General features: G+C 41.8%; 1 protein-coding gene across 1 annotated transcript; it reads left to right on the plus strand.

Annotated features, from left to right (window-relative positions):
* The first annotated feature begins 1,335 nt into the window (after positions 1-1,335).
* LOC132403026 (extracellular calcium-sensing receptor-like) lies at positions 1,336-19,354 on the plus strand. Its single transcript, XM_059986242.1, has 7 exons — positions 1,336-1,432; positions 1,765-2,042; positions 2,999-3,788; positions 4,728-4,955; positions 9,004-9,012; positions 18,217-18,360; positions 18,447-19,354. Exons 1-7 carry the CDS (start codon positions 1,336-1,338, stop codon positions 19,352-19,354), a joined length of 2,454 nt encoding a protein of 817 aa, XP_059842225.1.
* Positions 19,355-21,326: the final 1,972 nt, after the last annotated feature.

The raw sequence follows: 21,326 nt of genomic DNA on the forward strand, positions 1-21,326 counted from the left end.
CCACGAATGATCCGGAGGTCATCCAGCTCCTGCTCCAGTTCGCTAAGTCGGTTTGTGAGGAGCTGCAGCTGTATGCACTTCTTGCAGGTGTCGTTGTCAGGGACATCGGATGTCTCCCTGACTTCCCAAACCCTGCAAGAGGAACATTCCAACATACTGCCTGGCATTCTCTTTAAACTTACTAGTTAAAAAGAAATCCAATGAGAGAGAGAGAAAAGTAACAACAACAATAACTTACCCGAGCCTGTTGAGCCAAAGCCGTCCCACTATGACTCAGTGCTCTCCGACGATGGTCGCTTCTTTTATAGTGCGCTAGCTGACCGGCTGTCTTCATCTCCTCCGCTCTCAATTGGTTTGCCATTTCAAAAAACACTGAAAAAGCTCACGAATCCTCTCTTTCTCAAGCTCTGACAATGGCCGTTTCCCTACACAAAACTTCTTTTACAGCATTTGTGTGTTTGTTCCTCTGGATTTTCAACATTGTATACTTTTTTGTGTGTTTCTATACTGATTTATTTTCTGCCTATCCTGTTTACAAGAATGTTGCCCGGACTTGAGAAACTGAGTTACAGAGAATGGTTGAATAGATTAGGATTTTATTCCCTGGATCAGAGAAAAATTTGGAGAGATTTGACAGAGGTGCATAAAATTATGATGAGTAGCTAGATTGAATACAAGCAGGCATTTTTTCCACTAAGGCTAGGGGAGAAAAAAAAAACAGAGGGCATGGATTAAGGATGAAAAGGGAAAAGTTTAAAGGAAACATTAGAGGGAGCTTCTTCACAATGACAGCAGTGGGAGTGTGGAATGAGCTGCCAGTTGATGTGGTGAATGTAGGCTCACTTTCAACATTCAAGAAAAAACGGGCAAGTAAATTGATGAGAGGGGTATGGAGGGACATGGTCTAGTCTAGGTGAAGTTCAGTGGAATTAGGCAGAACAATGATCCGACACAGCCAGAAAGTGCGAGAAGACCAGCTTCTGTGTTGTAATGTTCTATGGTTCTATGGTTCTACCCACCAGCAGCTTAAATTACATAATTGTAATGTGATGTTAACGGTACTGGCTAACTCGTTAACGGTACTGGAATGTAACATTGCTCAAAGAGGATTCTGATCATTCTGTCAATGGATGAAATCTTATAGGGCGACCATATAACATGCCATCAGGTCAGCCCATTCCATACTCGTTATAAGGACATAACAGATCCTGACGTTGCTAGAAATCTTGAAAAACGCATACAATGCTTTGGTGGAACTCAATGGCGGAAACAGTATCTAACGTGGGGAATAATGAGTGACTGTTTCGGTCTGGAAACCCATTATTAGAACTGGAAATGCGACTATTGTCTGGTTCTGCGCACTTCTGCTCCAGTTCTGATGAAGGGCCTCCGTCCAAAGTTGCTTATTTCCCAATGGAGAGTAAACTGGTATGTAGGTGAGCTCAGCATTTAGGATCTATTGTCTTTGCCTTGTGTTCCATGTATTTGTGAAGTGGATCGCGTACTACTAGGTATATGTTCGCTGTTCACCTCTTGTATGGTGTCCTCTTTGAGCGAATTTTGTATCTTGAGCTGGTGAAATTGGCAACAATTAATGTACGTCCGGAGCCAGGATTAGTGCTGTGAATATCTTTTAACGACAAGAAAATTGTTCCATTTTAAGCCTTTAAAGATTCAAATTGTTTAATGTCACATCCTGATTGAATTAAAAATCTGCAGACTTTTATGAACTTATCTTATGTTTATTCAGTTTTGGGTTTGCAGGTTTCCGACTGGCTCAGACGATGATCTTTGCCATTGAAGAAATAAACCAGAATGAGAATCTACTCCCGGGAATCACACTTGGATTTCAGATTCACGATGACTGCTGGTCCTCCACGATCGCCTCAAAAGCAGCACTCGCTTTGATCAACGGAGCTGAAGAATCAATTGAATACCCTGAATGTACAGTTTCCTCCAATGTCGTTGCCATTATTGGCTGCGGTCCATCTGCGAATTCCATTGCAACTGCAAGAACAATTCAATCCTTTGGGATCCCAATGGTAAGGTGTTAAAGTCTTGACCTCATTTCAATTATGGCGGTATATTTCTTAATTGGCACATACACAATAACAATAAAAGTGCTTTTTGTGATATTGCAGTCGACGAAATAAACCAAAAAGTCGATATGCAGCAGTTACAATAATTACCTGCAAGAACTTTATTTTTTCGTCTATTTATTTTTCTATCATATAACATTGAACACTACATAGAAAGGTGCAGCCCAGGAACATTCGCTGCAGACCGTGTGCGGTGCCGACATGATTGAACTATTATTTAAATGACCAAATAGTTGTTCACTATTGCCTAAAAAAAGCATGTCCATGTCATTCCTTCTTGTGCACATTCATGCAGCCACACAAGAGCTTTTAAAAAAATACTGTTGTATTTACCTCATTCAAAACCCCAGGAAATGCATTCCAGGTACTGGACACTATGCAGAAAATGTGCCCGGCACATCTCGTTTTATCTTTCCCATCCCTCGCCTTATATGTCTTCACAATGGTATGAAAAATAAGCATTTAGAGAAAGGAACAAAACAGGAACAATCTACTCTATCTGCAATTTGTTTATATCAACTCACCCCTCATCTACTTTTGCCCCAGAGGAAACGATCAATTGTTTCCAAATTCTTCATACAGTTTATGTCTTTGAAGAAAGATACCATCCTGGTAAACCTCGCCGGCATCCAAAGTATCCATATCGCTCATATAATTAAGCTACCTCGACCTGAAGTCCCATGTGGCTAACCAATATTTTGATACATGATCAATAAATGGGTTGTTTATGCAACGTTGTAAATTATGCCATTGATATTATGTTTATTTTTCATGTTGCATATTTAATAACAGTTATGAAGAATCAAAAGTAGATTCACAAAGCAACGCTAGCCATGTATCAATCACTTGTAGTCAAAAGTCGAACGCAAATTTTCATTTATTTATCTCCATCTGTACAGGTTAGTTACTACTCAACCTGTTCCTGTCTCAGCGATAAGAACGAATACCCAAACTTTTTTAGAACTATTCCCAGTGACCAATACCAGTCAAAAATTCTCGCTGAACTGGTGAAATCTTTTGGCTGGACTTGGATTGGAACAATTAGAAGTAACACTGATTACGGTATTTTCGGAATGCAAGGATTTGTGGAACATGTGGAGAAATTTGGGATCTGCATTGCCTACTCTGAGTCATTTCACAAGACCGACCCAGCAGAGAAAATCAGTAAAGTTGTCCAGGTGATTAAACAGGCGTCTACTAAAGTGGTTGTCGCCTTTGTTGATGATAGTGACATGAGAATTTTATTGAAAGAAATAAAGCGTCAAAATGTAACCGGTATACAATGGATTGGAAGTGAAGCGTGGGTGACAGGAAATTTTCTCTCCCCTGAAGATAAAGGAATTTATCTAACCGGGACAATTGGCCCGGCCACGCGAAGGATAGAGATAGATGATCTAAGAGATTATCTTCAGAATATTCATCCTTCCAACTTTCCTGGCAATATTGTAACGGAGTTTTGGGAAACTCTATTCAACTGCTCTTCTACCACAGACAACGGGACAACTCCAGAATACTTTCGAAGTCAATTTCGGCAATGCACAGGAAAGGAACAGATGCAAGGGATAGAAAATGACTACCTTCCGGCGATAATGGACGGGAGTTCATACCACGTGTATACAGCTGTCTACTCTATTGCTTACGCACTACACAATTTGTTAACCTGTGTAGAAGGCAACGGACCCTTTATGAATAATACATGCGCGCATCTTGCAAATTTCGGGTCTTGGCAGGTAGGCATGTATTTGATTTGTTAAGTCAGGTATGTCATTACGAACGCTATCAGGTATGCGTTCATTGTGAGCATATAATTTGTTCCATTTTCATTTGCGGGTATTCCACCATAACTACTATATTTTCAGAAATGATTTTTCCCTGTGGTAGTTAAACATATATTCACTGAAAGTCTTTTCTAATGTTTAGCGCATCAGTTTGTGAATAATAGCGGAAGGGATCAGCTAATATCCAAAAATCCGATCTCTCCCAATAACAGTGTTGTTCAATTTTGCCCGTTTGTAGAGGGTATAGTTTGAAGAATGAATGTTGCACAAGTCAGTATTTGAACACGCCCAATTTACAGCAGCTCCCAGTAGATTTTAGTACTCTTAATTAGTTGGTAGTGAGGGGGTAGACTCGAAAATACAAAAACATCGAACAGACTGCACTTCTATGGTTTTGCGGTTGTGCTCACGCCTTGAGGAGGGGTGTGGGTCTCTTCGTTATATCGACAAACTACAGCTTCTTTTTCAGTAGTCATACCTGGAGATTCACGTGAAATGTATATTTTCTTAAACACCCTCACCAGAATTATGTAGGTTATGTTTCTGACCCGCTTCCAATATCAATAGAGAAAAAAACAGATTTCTGGAGGAAAACACCGGGTCGCGTAAATGGCAGTCGATCCAATTCTAGTCACGAATTAGGACGGCCTGTTGAATTCGAAGAATATTATTGTGATTTTTGACATCAGTTATTTTAGTCCGGTCTGGATAGTTGGCAATCTCAGATTCCACCTCCTATTTATATGGTACATATACAGCTCATTTCAATCATTTATTGTACAATAACTTTGAAAGTCTACTTACTTCCCTGCTGAAGAATAACCTCTATTGTTTCCTCCAACCACCTCACCCCTCCCTCCCCCGAAGTTGATGCACTACCTGCGTACCGTGAATTTCACAGCGAAGAAGGGCGAAAATATGTATTTTGATAAAAATGGAGACCCGGTTCCAAGATACGAATTTGTGAACTTACGAGCGAATTTCCAGGGGAGCCTTGACATTGTAAGCGTCGGATATTACGATGGGTCGGCTCCGCCAGGGCGCGAACTAATGATAAATGCCGGAGATATCTTGTGGAGTACGACCGGGAATACGGTATGGTCTCTCTCTTATTATCTATTTGCGCTGCCGAAATGCAAAACATTTTCATACCCTGGATATGGCTGATTTTGCTCTGAATGCACTCGCTTAATGTGATGTTAGGTCAGTCTCCACCGTGTGGTGCATTTTCTTAAGTGTTTTAGTTAATGAGGCATGAACTTATTCCAACTTATAGGTAACAACGATAGAAGGTGAGATCGGATGTCCAGCTGGAGAGTATCGAAGAAGGAAAAAGATCACGATAAAGACGCTTATCCTTTCCAACAGAGCTCCGCAGGCATTTTATTACTGAGATTTTCTTGAATCTCTGCGATTCTCTAGCCCCAAGGGTGGTGAAGGCAAAATTGTTGATTGTGTTTAAAATGGAGTCAGATAGATTAAACGTGAAGGAGAACTGGCACATAAAGTAAGTTGAGGCTGTCGTAGATTCGTAATGAACAGTCTGAATGGTGGGACAAAATCGAAGTACCGAATAGTCTACTTTCCTATCGCTTTGCTCTCGAGTAAACTATACTTTCTATTTGTTTGTGCCGCTATAACATTTACTAACCTTGCATACAGTGTGGATGAACGCCATCTTGGATTTGCTGAGACATAGACTCATAGATTTATATACATATGGGCATATGTACAAAATAAAGGGAGGGAAGTTTTGGGGAGGCATCAGGAGTAAGTTTTTCACACAGAGTGTTGTGAGTGCCTGGATTAACTTGCCAAGGATGGCAGTGGAGGCTAAAATATTAGGGGTATTTAAGAGCCTCTTGGACAGGCACATGCTTATAAAAAAGATGGAGGGTTATGGGGTAGTGTGGGTTCAGTACCTTTTTTTAGGGATTATATGGGTCCGCACAACATGGAAGGCGAAATGGCCTCTACTGTGCTGTAGTGTTCCATGGTTCTATGGTTCCATTTATGGAACATTACAGCACAGAAGGAGGCACTTCTAACGATCTCGTCCAAGACCAAGTACTAATTTGTGAGTCCCTTAAACCTGAACTCCGACCTCAGCACTCCATGCCTTTCCTATCCATGTACATATCGAAACATCCCTTAAATTATATAAAAAAATACAATTTTGCATCCACCACGTCCGCTGGCATATTGTTCCACAATGGCATGAACCTCACAATGAAGAAGCTTGCCCCTAAAGTTCTCCTTAAACTTTTCACCTTCGTTATTTAATCCAAAACCAAAAGTTCTATTGCCACCCTCCCTGAATAGCGTAAAAGAATACACTCATGTATTGTTCCTATCTGTACGCCCCGCAGTTTATTACACCTTCGTCCAAACTACCGTTAGTTTTTGAAGGTCTAGGAAATTAAGCACTAACCAGTACAAAGCTTCCCTATAATTCAGGGCCTGAAGTCCAAACAAAATCCATCTCACTTTCCTCTACACACTTTCAATCTTATTGAAATCCTTCCAGCAGGTAGGTAACATCACTGCACACAATACTCAAAATTAGAACTCACAAACGTTATATACAACTTCAATATAAATCCCTACTCCAGTACTCAATACATTGGTTTATGAAGGCCAATATGCCAAAAATATTTTTGAAACTCTCCACTTGTACCGCTAATAGTCAGAACTTTTCAAATAAGATTCCATAATAAGTATGTTGAAGTCCCAGTGAGAGAATGTAAGATACCTAATCATTAATAGGGAACGAGGCAGAAAAGATGAAAGAACTATATTTTGAGGAACATTTAACGTCTGGTGATCACAATGACGTTGCTTTCAAAACAGATATGCGAGAAGATAATCTGTACCGTAGGGTGAGATTCTAAGTTGGAGAAACGCCACATTTGATGGTGTGAGGAATAATTTCACACCCGCGTATTGGGACAGATTGCTTTCTAGTAAAGTTGTACTTTGCAAATTCGAAACTTTCACTCTACAATATTTGTATCAGCATATCCAAATAAAATGCAAAGAAAGCGCATGTAATGAACCTTATTCTTCAAACAATATTGAATCACTGTTTACACAGAAAGGGAAGGGAGATGCACAGCAGGCAGGTGCAGGTAGGACCTGACTCGATGCTTATGGCGTAAAAGAACTACAAGATAGCAATTAATAAAGAAATCAAGAAGGCTGAAAGAAGGAATAAGGTTGTCCAGCAGATAGGTGCACACGAATCCTAACGGAATCTCTAGATATGTTAAGAGCAAAATGAAAGCGTGGATGAAACTATGTCATCTGAGAGATCCGCATGGTAATCGATGCGTAGAACCAAGAGCGATAGACGAGATATTAAATGTTTTTCTTTGTATCTGTATTTACTCAGGAGACGGGACAGATTCTATAGATGTGGTGCAACGCGGCATCAGCTTCATGGACCCTATGTAGATTACAGGGGAGGAGCTGTTTAATTTGGCAAATTAATTTTTTGGATACGACCACAGCGCCTGACAAAGTGTTTCTTCGGATCCTGTGGAGGCAAGTGTGACAATGGCTGGGGCCCAAGCAAAGATATTTAAGTTATGGGTGGCAACAGGTGAGGTACCAGAGGATTGGAGGATCGCAAATGTTGTTCCACTGCTTCAGCAATGTTCCTCAATAAAACTAAGAATTCATAGTCACGTAGCCTGACATCGGTTGTGGGAAAATTATTGGAATGTATTCTGAGTGACAGGATATATTAAAATTTGGATAGACATAGACTGCCGAAGGATAGTCAGGTAAGGCTTTGTGCGTGATAGGTCGTGTATAACCATTCTCACAGAGTTTATCAAGGAAGTTCTATGAACATCCATGAAGGCATGACAATGGATGTTAATTGCATGGATGCAGCAAGGCATTTAACATGGATCTGCACTGAAGGTTGGTCAAGATGAACCATTCGTTAAGAATTCAAGATAAGGTAATGCATTTGATTAAGCATTAGCTTGGAGAGAGAAGCCAGAGACTGCGAATAGACGGTTGCTTCCGTGCCTGGAGTGTCCAGTGGAGTGCCACAGGCTCTGCGATTGTTTGTCTACCTCAACAATCTGGATGATTACGTGATTAACTGGATGAGCAATTTTCCGAATGCCACCAAGGTTTGAGAAGTCCTGGATAGCAAGAAGGACTATCATGACTATCATGACTATCATGATTTGAATCACAAGAAATAAAAGGGCTGGGAATGGCTGGAGATAATGCAGATAAGTGCCGGATGTTAGACTTCGATCGGACCAATTAGGGTAGGTCTTACACTGTGGAAGTTACAACAATGGCATTTTGGAATACAGTTTCTAGAATTCACTGAAAGTAGTGTCACAGTTGGATAGAGTTCTAAAGAAAGCTTTCGGGACATTGACCTTCACAATTCAAGTAACTGCGTACAGGAAATGGGTTGTAAAGTTGAAGATGTATCAGATAATATTGATCTCTAATTTGGAGAAGTGTGTCCAGCTTTGACACCTATCGTGAAGAAAGATGGAAATAAGATTTAGTAAGTATAGAGAAGTTTTCCAAGGATGTTATAGCTCACCTAATTGAAAAAGTAAGATTGAAAGGGTCAGGACTTTATTCAGTGAAATATAAAAGATTGAGATGAGATTTTATGGTTATACAGAATACGAGGGGTCTTGATAGGGTATTTTCAAATAGGTATTTATTTTCAACAAAGATTGGGTGGGACAATAAATAGAGGTCAAGTGTTAATTGTGAAAGGTGAAAGGTTTAAGGGCAACACCATGAGAAACGTATCCATGCAGATGATCGTCAGAGATTGCAATGGGCAGCCAGCGCAAGTGGTGCAAGCCAGCTAGATTTTCATGTTTGAGAGAAGCTTCGATAGTTACATCTACAGTAGGTGTATAGGGGGCAATGGATCCAGCGCCTTTCGATGGCAGAAGGCTATGTCCCTGTAACTTAATGCAGTTTTACCTCACATGTAGTTGCTGTATATATTTTCCGAATAAATGCAGATGGAAGAAATTAATTTAATATGCCCTTAAATTGAGCTGGCGCCGAACGTGCGGGAGACAGAGTGGGACGGCTATGGCTCAACGAGTCTTCGGCGAAAACGGGTCGAGGCGGGGGACGTTACTTGTTTGGAATAAAAACCGGACGTGTGGCTGTGAGGCAGATGTTCTCTACAAGTTTTCAGGTGTGGCATGTCCGGTAAGAGTCCCAGCCTCCCGGAAGGTCTCATCTGTTCCAGGTGCCTCGATCTACAGCCCTTTAGGGACCGAGATAGGGAACTGGTCAGAGAAAGTGAAAAGCTGGTGGGGAAGAGCTCGCGACAAGTAGTCACATCGGAACCTTGGAGGCAGATAAGCGCATAACAGTCAGGAGAGGGAGCCAGATAGTAAGAAGTACCCCTGGGCCTCTTCCCCCTAAAAATAACCAATCTTGTTTGAGTACTGTTGTGGGGGGGGGGGGGCAGTGCCTACTTAGTGAATGCAACAGTGGCCAAGCCTCTGACACAGACTCTCGATTTGTAGCTCATACGGGTAAGGAAAGAAAGAAAGCAGCAGTACCAGGGGCAATATAGTTATGGAGTCAAACAGGGGATTCTGTGGACACAGTAAAGAAACACAGGTTGTAGTTTGCCTCCCGGATGGTTCTGATCGCATCCAAGATATTTTGAAGTGGGAAGAGGAACAGCCAGAGGTTGTAGTACATACTGGTGACAACATAGGTAGGAAAAGGGTGGATGTCCTGAAACCAGACTCCAGGGTGTGAGGAGGGAAATTGAGAAACAGGGCCTCAAAGGATGTAATTTCGGTATTAATGCTTGTGGCATGCGACGTTGAGTACAGGAATAGAGTGCGGTGGAGGATAAATGCGTGGCTAATGAATCGCAGCAGGGGGGAGGAATTCAGATTTATGTATCTTTGGGACTTCTGTTGGTGGTGGGGTGACCTACAGAAAAAGGATGGGATGCTCTTGAATCCAAGGGAGACCAAAATCCTGGCAGGGATCCTAGACAAAGTTCAAACTAGAATTGCTGGGGTTGGGAAGTGAACTGAATAGAAGGAAGAAGGGGCGGTTGAGTCACAAGTAGCGAAGGCTGGGAGACAGTGCGAGAGGGATGATAGGCTGGTGATAGAGAAGAGATTCATTCTGTTCGATGGTTTGAGATGCGCCTATTTTAATGCTGGAAGCTTCATGAATAACGGGGATGACCTTCGAGTGTGGATCAATACTTGGGCTTATGATGTTGTGGCCTTATAAAGACGGATACTCAGGGGCAGAAATAGTTACTCAGAGTGCCATGTTTTAAGTGTTTCAGAAAGGACAGGGGTGGAAGGAAAAGAGGTGCGGGCGCGGAACTGCTGATCAGAGATAACGACCCGGCTGCAAAAAAGGAGGGTACATTGGAGGGAATGCCTACTGAGTCTCTGTGGGTGGAAGGTAGAAAGCCGAAGATGCTAATAACTCTACTAGCTGTTTAGTTTAAAAGCCAGTTAATGGAAATAGGGACATCGAGGAGCAGTAAGTGAAAGGTGTAATGTTAACTGTGTTGTGGTGTTATTTGTGGTGGTGGTGGGATATTTTAACCTACAAAATATTGAGTGCATGTACCTAGAGCAAGGATGGGTTGGAGTTTGTTAGGTGTGTTCAAGAAGGTTACCTGACACATTATGTAGACACGGCTACAAAAAGAGAGGCTGTGCATGATCTGGCATTAGGAAATGAACCTGGTCAGATGTCAGATTCCGCAGTGGGAGAACATTCTGGAAATAGTAATCACAATTTTATCTCCTTTAACTTAGCATTAGAGATGAACATACAAGTTGGAAAACTGTTTAGTTGGAGTAAGGGGAAGCGTGAAGCTCACAAGTAGGAAATTGGAAGCAGAATTTGTTAAAATATGTTCTCCGGGAAATACACGGCAGAAGTGTGGCAAACGTTCAGGGAATATTTGCGTGCTGTGCTGCATAGGTACGTTCCAAAGAAACAGGGAAAGAATGATGCGGTAGAGGAAACGTGGTGAACAAAAGCTCTTTGAAAATCTAGTCAAGAAGGAAAGAAATGCATACGAAAGTTTCAAATAACTTGACGATCTAGAAGATTATAAGGCTTGGAGAAAGTAGCTCAAAAATGAAATTAGGAGAACCAGAAGGGGTCATGGACAGACCTTAGAGAGAAGGATTAACGAAAACCCCAAAGCATGCTATATATAACCATATAACAATTACAGTACGGAAACTGGCCAATTCGGCCCTTCTAGTCTGTGCCGAACGTTTACTCTCACGTAGTCCCACCTGCCTGCACTCAGTCCATAACCCTCCATTCCTTTCCTGTCCATGTATCTATCCAATTTTTATTTTAAATGTCAAAATCGAACTGCTTCTACCACCTCCATTGGAAGCTCGTTCCACACAGCTACCACTCTCTGATTATAGAAGTTCCCCCTCGTGTTACCCCTAAACTTTTGCCCCTTAACTCTCAACTCTTGTCGTCGTGTTTGAATCTCCCCTACTCTCAATTGAAAAAGTTTATCCACATCAACTCTATCTATCTCGCTCATAATTTTAAATTCATCGATCAAATCCCAACTCAACCTTCCACGCTCCGAAGAATAAAGACCTAACTTGTTCAACCTTTCTCTGTAATTTAGGTGCTCAAACCGAGGTAAACATTCTAGTAAATCTCATCTGTACTCTCTTTAATTTGTTGACATCGTTCCTATAATTCCGTGACCGGAACTGTACACAATACTCCAAATTTGGTCTCACCAATGCCCCGCAGTTACTTGCAAGGTAAGTGGACTGGAGTCCGTGCTAGGAAAAAGCAAGCCCCAGCCGGGATGCTTTCCCGTACATTGTACTCTGCAAAGGAAATTATATTGGACTATATCTGTACAAGGAGATTCTCGGCGGGAGGACAGAAACGAACGGAATCCCGGACGCCGCCATTCAGCTCTTTACTTATGTAACAGATTTTCCCCCAAGCCATCGGACTACCAAACTATTGCCCTCTGCTGTGCCTATTGTCTTGTTTAATATTTATGGTAATGCCTGCACTGTACTGTGTACTTTATGCAGCCCTGGGTAGGTCTGTAGTCTAGTGCAGTTTTTGTGTTGGTTTACGAAGTTCAGTGTAGTTTTTTATTGTTCATGTAGCACCATGGTGCTGAAAAATGTTGTCTCGTTTTTACTGTGTACTGTCCCATCAGTTATGGTGGAAATGACAATAAAAATAGACTTAACTTAACTTGACAAATATGTGAAGGGCCAGAGAATAAGACAGGAGAGAATAGGACCAATCAAGTGTGTCAGTGGAAAAACTGGGAATGCAAACGGAGCAGAGAGCAGAGTTACTTAATGAATACTTTACTTCAGTATTCACTGCGGAAAAGGAACTTGGCGATTATAAGGATGACTTACAGCGGACTGAATAGTTTGAGCATAGAGACATTAAGAAAGAGGATGTGTTGGATCTTTTAGAAAGCATCAAGTTGGATATGTCTCCGGGATCGGAAAAGATGTACCCCAGCCTACTGCAGGAGGCGGTGGAAGAGGTTGCAGAGCTTCTGGCAATGATCTTTGCATCATCAGTGGGGACAGGAGAGATTGCGCATGTTTGGAGGTCTGCAGATTTTGTTCCCTTATTCAAGAAAGTGTGTCGAGATACCCCAGGAAATTATAGCCCAGAGAGTCATACGTCAGTGGTTGGTAAGTTGGGGAGAAGATCCTGAGAATAAGAAATTATGAATATTTGGAAAGGCATAATATGATTATGAATTGTCAGCATGGTCTTGTCAAAGGCATGTATTACGAGCCGGACAGAATTTCTTGCGGATATGACTATATATATTGATGTAGGCTATCCGGATTTTAGCAAAGCTTTTGATAAGGTACGCCATGCCAGTTTTTTTTGCGAATATAGAGTGGCATGGTATCCAAGGGGACATTGTTTTGTGATTTCAGAATTGGCTTTTGAAAAGTGTTTATAAAGGAGTCAGATTCTACATGGAGTACTTTGAACAGTGATGGGCCTCATGGATCTGTTCTGGGACACCCACTCCTCGCGATTTTTATAAATAACCTCGATGAGAAAATGAAGGAATGGATTAGAAAATTTGCTGATGGTACAAAGGTTGCGTGTGTTGTAGATATGTTGAGGGTTGTAGGAGGTTACAGCAGGACATCAATAGGATGCAAAAATTGCGCTGAAAAACGCCGAAAAGTGTCCAAACCAGATTATTGAAAGATAATTTTCATTAGTGGGTCAAATATGATGGCAGGATACAGTATTAATGACAAGACTGTATATAGTGAGGAGGATTAGAGACAACATTAGGTCCTAGTCTATAGGACACTAAAAGCTGCTGCGCAGGTTGGTTGTATGGTTAAGAGGGTTTACGGTGCATTCGCCTTCAACAACCGTGATATCGAGTTTAAGAGCCTCGAGGTAATGTTAGAGCTATATCAGGTTCTTGTTAGCCCCACTTGTAGCACTGTGCTCAGTTCTGATCACCTCAGTACAGGAAGGATGTAGAATCTATAGAAAAGTGCATATGAGATTTACAAGGATGTTGTCTGGGTTGGGGAGCATGCCTTATGATCATAGCTTAAGTGAACTTTGCCTTTTATCCTTGGAGCGACGGAGGATGTGAGGTGACCTGATAGAGGTATATAAGATAATGAGAGGCATTGATCGTGTGGATAGTCATAGGCTATTTCCCAGGGCTGAAATGGTTGACACAAGAGAACACCGGTTTAAGGTGCTGGGGAGTAGGTACAGAAGAAATGTCAGGGGTACGTTTTTTTTACGCAGAGGGTGGTGAGTGCGTGGAAAGGGATGCCGGCAACGGTGGCGGAGGAAGATACGATAGAGTCATTTAAGAGACTTGTGGATAGATGCATGGAGCTTAGCAAATTAGAAGTCTATGGATAGTCCTAGAAATTTTTAAGGGAAGGATATGAGGTGCAAGCTGATAGGGGTGTATCGGATGAATAGAGGAATTAATCGAGTGTATAGTCAGAGGCTTTTATTCCTAGGGCTGTAATTGCTAAAACTAGAGTCACATTTATAAGGTGCTGGGAAGTAGGTACAGAGGATACGTCAGGGTTATGTATTTTTTTATTACGGAGGGAGTGGTGAGTTCGTGGATGGGCGACGGTGGTGGAGCAGATACAATAGCATATTTTAAGAGATGCCTGAATAGTTGTAAGGAGCGTAAAAAAAATAGAGGACTGTTGGTAACTCTAGGAAATTTCTAAAGTATGTACATGTTCGCCACTGCATTGTGGCCGAAGGGCCTGTACTGTTCTCGAGGTTTTCCACAGTTCTATGTGTTTATGTCCTCCATTTTTTTTAAACTCCATGCGTACATTACCATTCTAATGGTTCAGAGGACCGAATTGCTAACCTTTTGTTCTTAATATATCTCCAAAAGCCTTTAGGAATCTCCTTCAACTTTTCTGCTACGTCGATTTCTTGGCTTTTTTTTTAGATAATCGTGATTTCTTTTTTCACTGTTTCCTTGGGTTTCTTATATTTTCGGTAAGTTTCTTGCTTGTTCCGGCAATGCCTACTCCTTCTGTGTACCACCTTCTCTTTATAACCGGGGCCTGAATATGCATGACCTAAACTCACTTGTTTTTCTTACAATTCCTCTTACATCGAAGCGTAACTAACTAAGACATCGGTCCACTGTGCTTAGCTATTGATTACAGACTTATCATATAGTCTGATCAACATTGATCCTTGCAGCCATTCCGCTCTCTTCTGTGCTACGCACACAGAATGTTGGAGGAATTCAACAGCTCTATCAGCTCTTCTAGAAAAGAGTAAATAGTTGATGTTTCCAGCCGATAATCTTCATCAGGACTGGAAAGAATGAGGAGAAGTCGACTAGAGTGTGGATGGAATACAATTATATAGGTGACTGATGAAAACATGAGATCGAGAAGGATTTTCAGTTAGAATCTGGGAAGTTAATTGATGAAAGAAAACGTGTTGTAGAAGGGGGATATGATAGGAGAGTTTATAGGATCATGGACGAAACGGAAGGAGGATGACCACCAGGGGAATGTAATTGACAATAGGATATAAGATGAGATTGAACCTCGAGAAATCAGTGTTAATGCCATCTGGTCGGATGCTACTGATGGAATATGAGGCGTTTAATTCCAACCTGAATGTGGCCTCACAGCGATAGTGGAGCAGGACATGGATTGATATTTAAGAATGAGAGTGAGAAGAGGAATCGAAAGGGATGGCTACCGGTTGGTCCTGCTTATTTTCTCTGGTGGACGGAGGGCACGTACCCATGAAAGTGGTCTCCCAGTCTACGTCAGGTCTTACCGATGGGCAGAAGGCCATACCGGGAGCTCTGGATACAGTATGTTGCAATCATCACCCCCCCACCACCCAACTAACCGTGATCAGTGAACCACAGATAATCTGTATTCACTGACAGGTAACTTCTTTTTGTTTCAACTAAAAAGCTAGTGGGTTCACAAAGTATCTCCCTGTGTGCACCCAACTAGAATTCCCTGGCATACCATGTAGGGTCAAAGGAGATGAAATGTATTACCCACGAAAATAGTCGACGTTCGTCACAAATTCCTCCTGGTTCCGATCTCCACGAGTCCGTTTCGTGCTCCTTGACCGCGATAGTTAGTCAAGGAGATCACTCATTGGAGAGTAATCTCCCCTATGTATTTGGAGCTCCTGAATCCTCCTCATAATTTGAACACGTCAATCTCCAAAACATTGAGTCAGCGTCACTAGTCCTACCTGGGTCAACTTCTTATTGGTCATTGTGCAATGTCACAATTCAGATTGCTAAATGCGACTGCCCACCCCACCCTTACGTATTTATTCCTTCATACTGACTAGTCCAAACCAGTTAAATGAGGAAACACAGGCAGTATCTAACAACATTACAGATGGTTTCTTTGGTACGTTTGTCATTTTAGATAATAAGTAGCTGCAACTCGGGGAATTGTCTCAGATATATTGCTCGAAATCATATTATCCCAGAGAAAAGAATCAGTTCAGAGTCCACGCCCTTTACATAACAAATGGCTACTTGCTTGAGAATGGTCTCAGGTTTAGCGGATCATTACCGAAAGGTTCCTGTCTTCTCCTTCAGTTGCTCTGGTTAGATTATGCAAGAGCAAAAATAAGTTCCGGGCATAGAAAATGGGGGGAAATAGTGGCTTGTATGTTTCCTCTGTCCTTCATTAGATTGTAGTTTCTTCTGGCCGACGTAGATTAGACCAGCAGGCTAAAACGTGTCACTGTACCTGGAAGGACTATTTTCGGTCCTGAATGGTAATGAGGGATGAAATAAACATATATAACCATATAACAATCACAGCACGGAAACAGGCCATGTCGGCCCTCCTAGTCCGTGCCGAACTCTTAATCTCACCGAGTTTCACCTACCCGCACTCAGGCCATAACCCTCCACTCCTTTCCTGTCCATATACCTATCCAATTTTACCTTAAATGACACAACTGAACTGGCCTCTTCTACTTCTACAGGAAGCTCATTCCACACAGCTATCACTCTCTGAGTAAAGAAATACCCCCTCATGTTTCCCTTAAACTTCTACCCCCTAACTCTCAAATCATGTCCTCTCGTTTGAATCTCCCCTACTCTCAATGGAAACAGCCTATGCACTTCAACTCTATCTATCCCTCAAAAATTTTAAATACCTCGATCAAATCCCCACTCAACCTTCTACGCTCAAATGAATAGAGACCTAACTTGTTCAACCTTTCTCTGTAACTTAAGTGCTGAAACCCAGGTAACATCCTAGTAAATCGTCTCTGCACTCTCTCTAATTTATTGATATCTTTCTATAATTCGGTGACCAGAACTGTGCACAATATTCCAAATTTGGCCTTACCAATGCCTTGTACAATTGTAACATTCCATCCCAACTTCTGTATTCAATGCTCTGATTCAGATGTGGCCCTTTCTCGGACTGCAACGGTAGTATCAGGTGTAAGAGCTGCAGTAAGAGAGGAAGTGAAAAGGGAAATGCACCTGAGTGACCCGTTCATGGTGAGAAAGGGAAATCCGTTTCAACTGCAACCTGCAAATTGTATTTCTTCGTACTCTCTCCACAGCTGCTTATACTATCATCTACAGTTTCATTCTCGGCCTGAGGAAGGATCTTGACTATTCACTCTTTTACATAAATACTGCTTGCCCTGCTGAATTTCTCCTGCATTCTCTATGTGATGGTTTAGAATTCCAGCGTTTGCAATGTGTTGTGTGGTTGCCATACCCCCGACTCATCTGGCACCCTAGTTCAGATCTCAGTAAAGCTCTGGTTTAAAGAACCCCAGTACCTTTAGCAAACTTTCCCGCAAGGATATCAGATGCCACCAGTTCAGGTGCAAGCTAACCCTTTTATGCAGGTCCCATATTCTGCAGACGAAGGCGAGGTGCTCTAAACAACGGACGCCGCCCCTCCTGCACCATCTCCTTATCCACGTGTTCAACGGAAATATCTTCCGGTTTCTCGCCTCACCAGTATGTGCCTCACTTGCACGTGGCATTCCTAAGATCATGACCTGGAGGTCATGTCGTTATCTTAGCACTTAATTCCCTTAATTTCCTTTATGGACTTCGGCAACCTTCCTTCCCATGGCTTTGGTAATGACATGGCGCACGGCCTTTGGCTGTTCACTCTGTCACTGAGGGATATTGTGGACTCGTTCCGACATGTACGTGACTCCGGTACATCGAATAAAACAAACCAACTAGAGCTCTCGTTCTCGTCCACTGAACTTCCTGTAATTTTCCCCAAAATAACAGATACCTTATCACTGTTTCACGCCTCTTTTACCAACCAACATCTCTTTCGCGGCTGCGCCAAAGAACCAGATATCTTTCCCCAAGCAGGCAGTTACCCAGTTACGTGGATCCTGCACTTTGCATGTCAGTACTTAGCCGTAAATAGGTCTCCCGATTGACGCGGTGTCCAGGAATAAACAGTTGCCAAGAATTGTAAAATAGTTTACCGTGTCTGTATCGTGGCTATTACATTCTAGTTATTTCATCTGTGACCATATACTGCTTTTTTTCTTCATTTCGGGGGAAGAACTCCTTTTTCGAAATCCAGAATTCATCTTCTGTGCTGGGACTGAAAACGCCAGCAACCATCGTCTGTGGCTTCGTATCCGTTCACATATAACTTTGCTTAGGTTTAACTCATTTTAACGTTCGCAGAACGATTACTTTTACTTTAGAGAATTAATTTCAACAGTTTTTTAAACTGCGCTGTATATTATATGGGTACACTCGAACATCAAATGGATAATGTGAGGATGTTTTCTGTTGCTTCAGATCCCGCGAGCAATTTGCTCAGAACCCTGTCTTCCTGGAAGAAGAAAGGTCAGCCGGAAAGGGCAGCCAATATGTTGTTTTGAATGTGCAGAGTGTGCTGATGGTGCGATTAGCAATGTCACAGGTAGGTTTCGAGAAAAGTAGCAATGCCTCTCAAATCCTGCATTTTATGCTTACATTTGTTTTCATATAAGATGATTTTTTTTCCAGATTCCACGGACTGCATCAAGTGTCCCTCGGACTACTGGTCTAATCAGGCAAAAACACAATGTGTTCTCAAGAAAGTTGAGTTCCTTTCCTTTCAAGAAGATCTGGGTTTAGTACTGGTGTTGCTTGCTCTAATAGGAATGGGTTTTACAGTGGGCATCGCTGTGATTTTCTACCGGCATCGCCAAACACCAATGGTCAAAGCGAATAACTCCGAACTCAGTTTCCTGCTCCTCTTTGCCCTCCTGCTTTGCTTTATTGTTTCACTCGCTTTCATTGGAGAACCGTCCCGCTGGTCTTGCATGTTGCGACGCACAGGTTTTGGAATTGTGTATGTTCTTTGCATTTCCTGCATCGTGGGCAAAACCATCCTTGTTGTGGTTGCCTTTAAGGCAACTCTTCCCAAAAGCAATGCGATGAACTGGTTCGGACCGGCGCAGCAACGTCTGGGTGTCTTCAGTCTTACTTTTTTGCAAGGTTTAGTGTGCGTTGTCTGGTTAAGCGTGTCACCTCCCTACCCACTTAAAAATATGAGTTATTACAGAGACATCATTATTCTGGAATGTAACGTGGGCTCATTGACCGCCTTTTACTTAGCGACGGCCTATATTGCTCTTTTGTCGATCGTGTGTTTAGTGCTTGCATTCCTTGCCAGGAATCTCCCGGACAATTTTAACGACGCCAAATACATCACCTTCAGCATGCTGATTTTTTGCGCTGTTTGGGTGACCTTTATCCCAGCTTACGTAAGCTCCCCAGGAAAGTACACCGTGGCTGTTGAAGTGTTCGCTATTTGGGCATCGAGCTTCGGTGTCCTTCTGTGCATTTTTGCACCAAAGTGTTACATTATACTATTGAAACCGGAAATTAATACGAAGAAAAATATGATGGATAAAGGGATGACACTGTAAATATCAGCGTAGTTTGTATCCGTGTAACATCAGTGTGTGTAGTCCTTATTAAATAAAGTAAGATTTCAACTTTTTGATGCCATCAAGGTTCAATTTTATCGAAAATCAATTTACCATCTATTGCAACATTCTGAGCGAATGTGACAAAGAGAAAACGTGATATCAGATTTACTGTATATTTTGGGTTTGGGGAATTATTTAAATTTGCTGGTTCAGACACCTCCTCTGCCAATACTGATCTTTAAAGTACACAAACCCTGTCTATAACTCAGTCCGACGGAACATTGGAGAATTGTAGAATTGCACTGTTACTTAGTATTATTATTGAATCAATTAACACGGGAGGCTTCATTGCTGGTGGCAAAGGTTCGAACAATGTCATACGTAGTCGTCAAGTCAAGTCACTTTTATTGTCATTTCGACCATAACTGCTGGTACAGTACATAGTAAAATGAGACAACTTTATTTTTCAGGACCACGTTATTACATGAGAAAGTGCAAAAACTAGACTGAACTACGTATTATACATCGAATGCTATTAGTAGATAGATTATTAGATTGCAAAATGAACTGATTCGCTGCCTACTGCTGCATTTTCCAGTACAATTTGGTTTCGACATTTTAAATCATTAGACCATAAACGTAGGAGCATAATTAGGGTTTTAGTGCCATCAAGACTGTTCCGCCATTTCATCAAAGCTGACCATTTTGCCTGTGCATTCGGAATGCATGTTTATGTGAGTTGTTGTCATTTTCCTGACAGCTTGAACGAGTCTGGACATTTTCCTCTGACGACACTCATCCAGACGACGCCTTCACCTACGAAAAGGACGCTCACTGGAATTTTTACGCGTTATTCATTGAAAGCAGGGAGAAGATAGGGAAACAAATCCGTATAAGTGTAATAATAACAGGGTTGTCGTGGTAGAAGATCGATTGGCATCTCATTAGAGCAAGGGGCTTAGATGGGGTGGAGTTTGTTAGGTGTGTCGTGGAAAGTTTCTTAACACATTATGCATATAAGCCTACAAGACTTGAGATGTACTTTATTTGGTATTGGGAAGTAAACCAGATCATGTAATAGATCTCTCAGTGGGAGAGCATTTTGGAGATAGTGTTCATAATTCTATCGCATTTACAATAGAATTGGAGAGAGACCGGAACATAAAAGTTAGAAACAGAGTTTAATTGGAGCAGGGCAATTATGAGGCTATCATAAAGGAAATTGGAAGCATACATTGGAAACAGTTGTTCTTGGAGAAAAGTGCGGAAGAAATGTGGCAAATGTTCAGGGTGTGTTTGTGTGGAGTAGTGCATATGTACGTCCCAATGAGACAGGGAAGATATGGTAGGGTACAGGAACGGTCCTGTACAAAGGTTGTAATAAAACTAGTCAAAACGAAAAGAAAGGATTAAAAAAGGTTCAGAGAGCTAGTTAATATCACAGATCCAGAAGATTATAAGGGTAACAGGAAGGAGCTTAAGAAGGAAATTAGGAGAGCTGAAGTGGCCATGGAAATGGATCTTGCTGGTTGTAGTAATAACTTGCAGCGGACTGAAAAAGCTTGAGGATGTATATATTAATAAAGAGGATGTAATTGAGCTTTTGAAAAGCATGAAGTTGAATATGTCGCCGGGACCGGATGAGGTGTACCCCAGTCTTATACGGGAGGCAAGACAGGAGGTTGCTGAGCCTCTGGCGTTGATCTTTGCATCATTAATGAGGATGGAAGAGGTTCCGCAGGAATGGCGGGTTGTAGATGTTGTTCTTTTATTCATAAAAGAGAGTAGAGATAGCCCAGGAAATTATAGACCAGTGAGTTTTATCTCAGTTGTTGTTAAGGAATGGAGAAGATCCGGAGAGGCAGGATTTGTAAACATTTGGAGAGGTATAGTATGACAAGAAATAGTCAGCATGGCTTTATGAAAGGCGGGACGTGCTTTACGAGCCTGATTGATTTTTCTGCGGATG

The sequence above is a fragment of the Hypanus sabinus genome, chromosome 2 (assembly GCF_030144855.1).
Source record: "Hypanus sabinus isolate sHypSab1 chromosome 2, sHypSab1.hap1, whole genome shotgun sequence".
Taxonomy (NCBI): domain Eukaryota; kingdom Metazoa; phylum Chordata; class Chondrichthyes; order Myliobatiformes; family Dasyatidae; genus Hypanus; species Hypanus sabinus.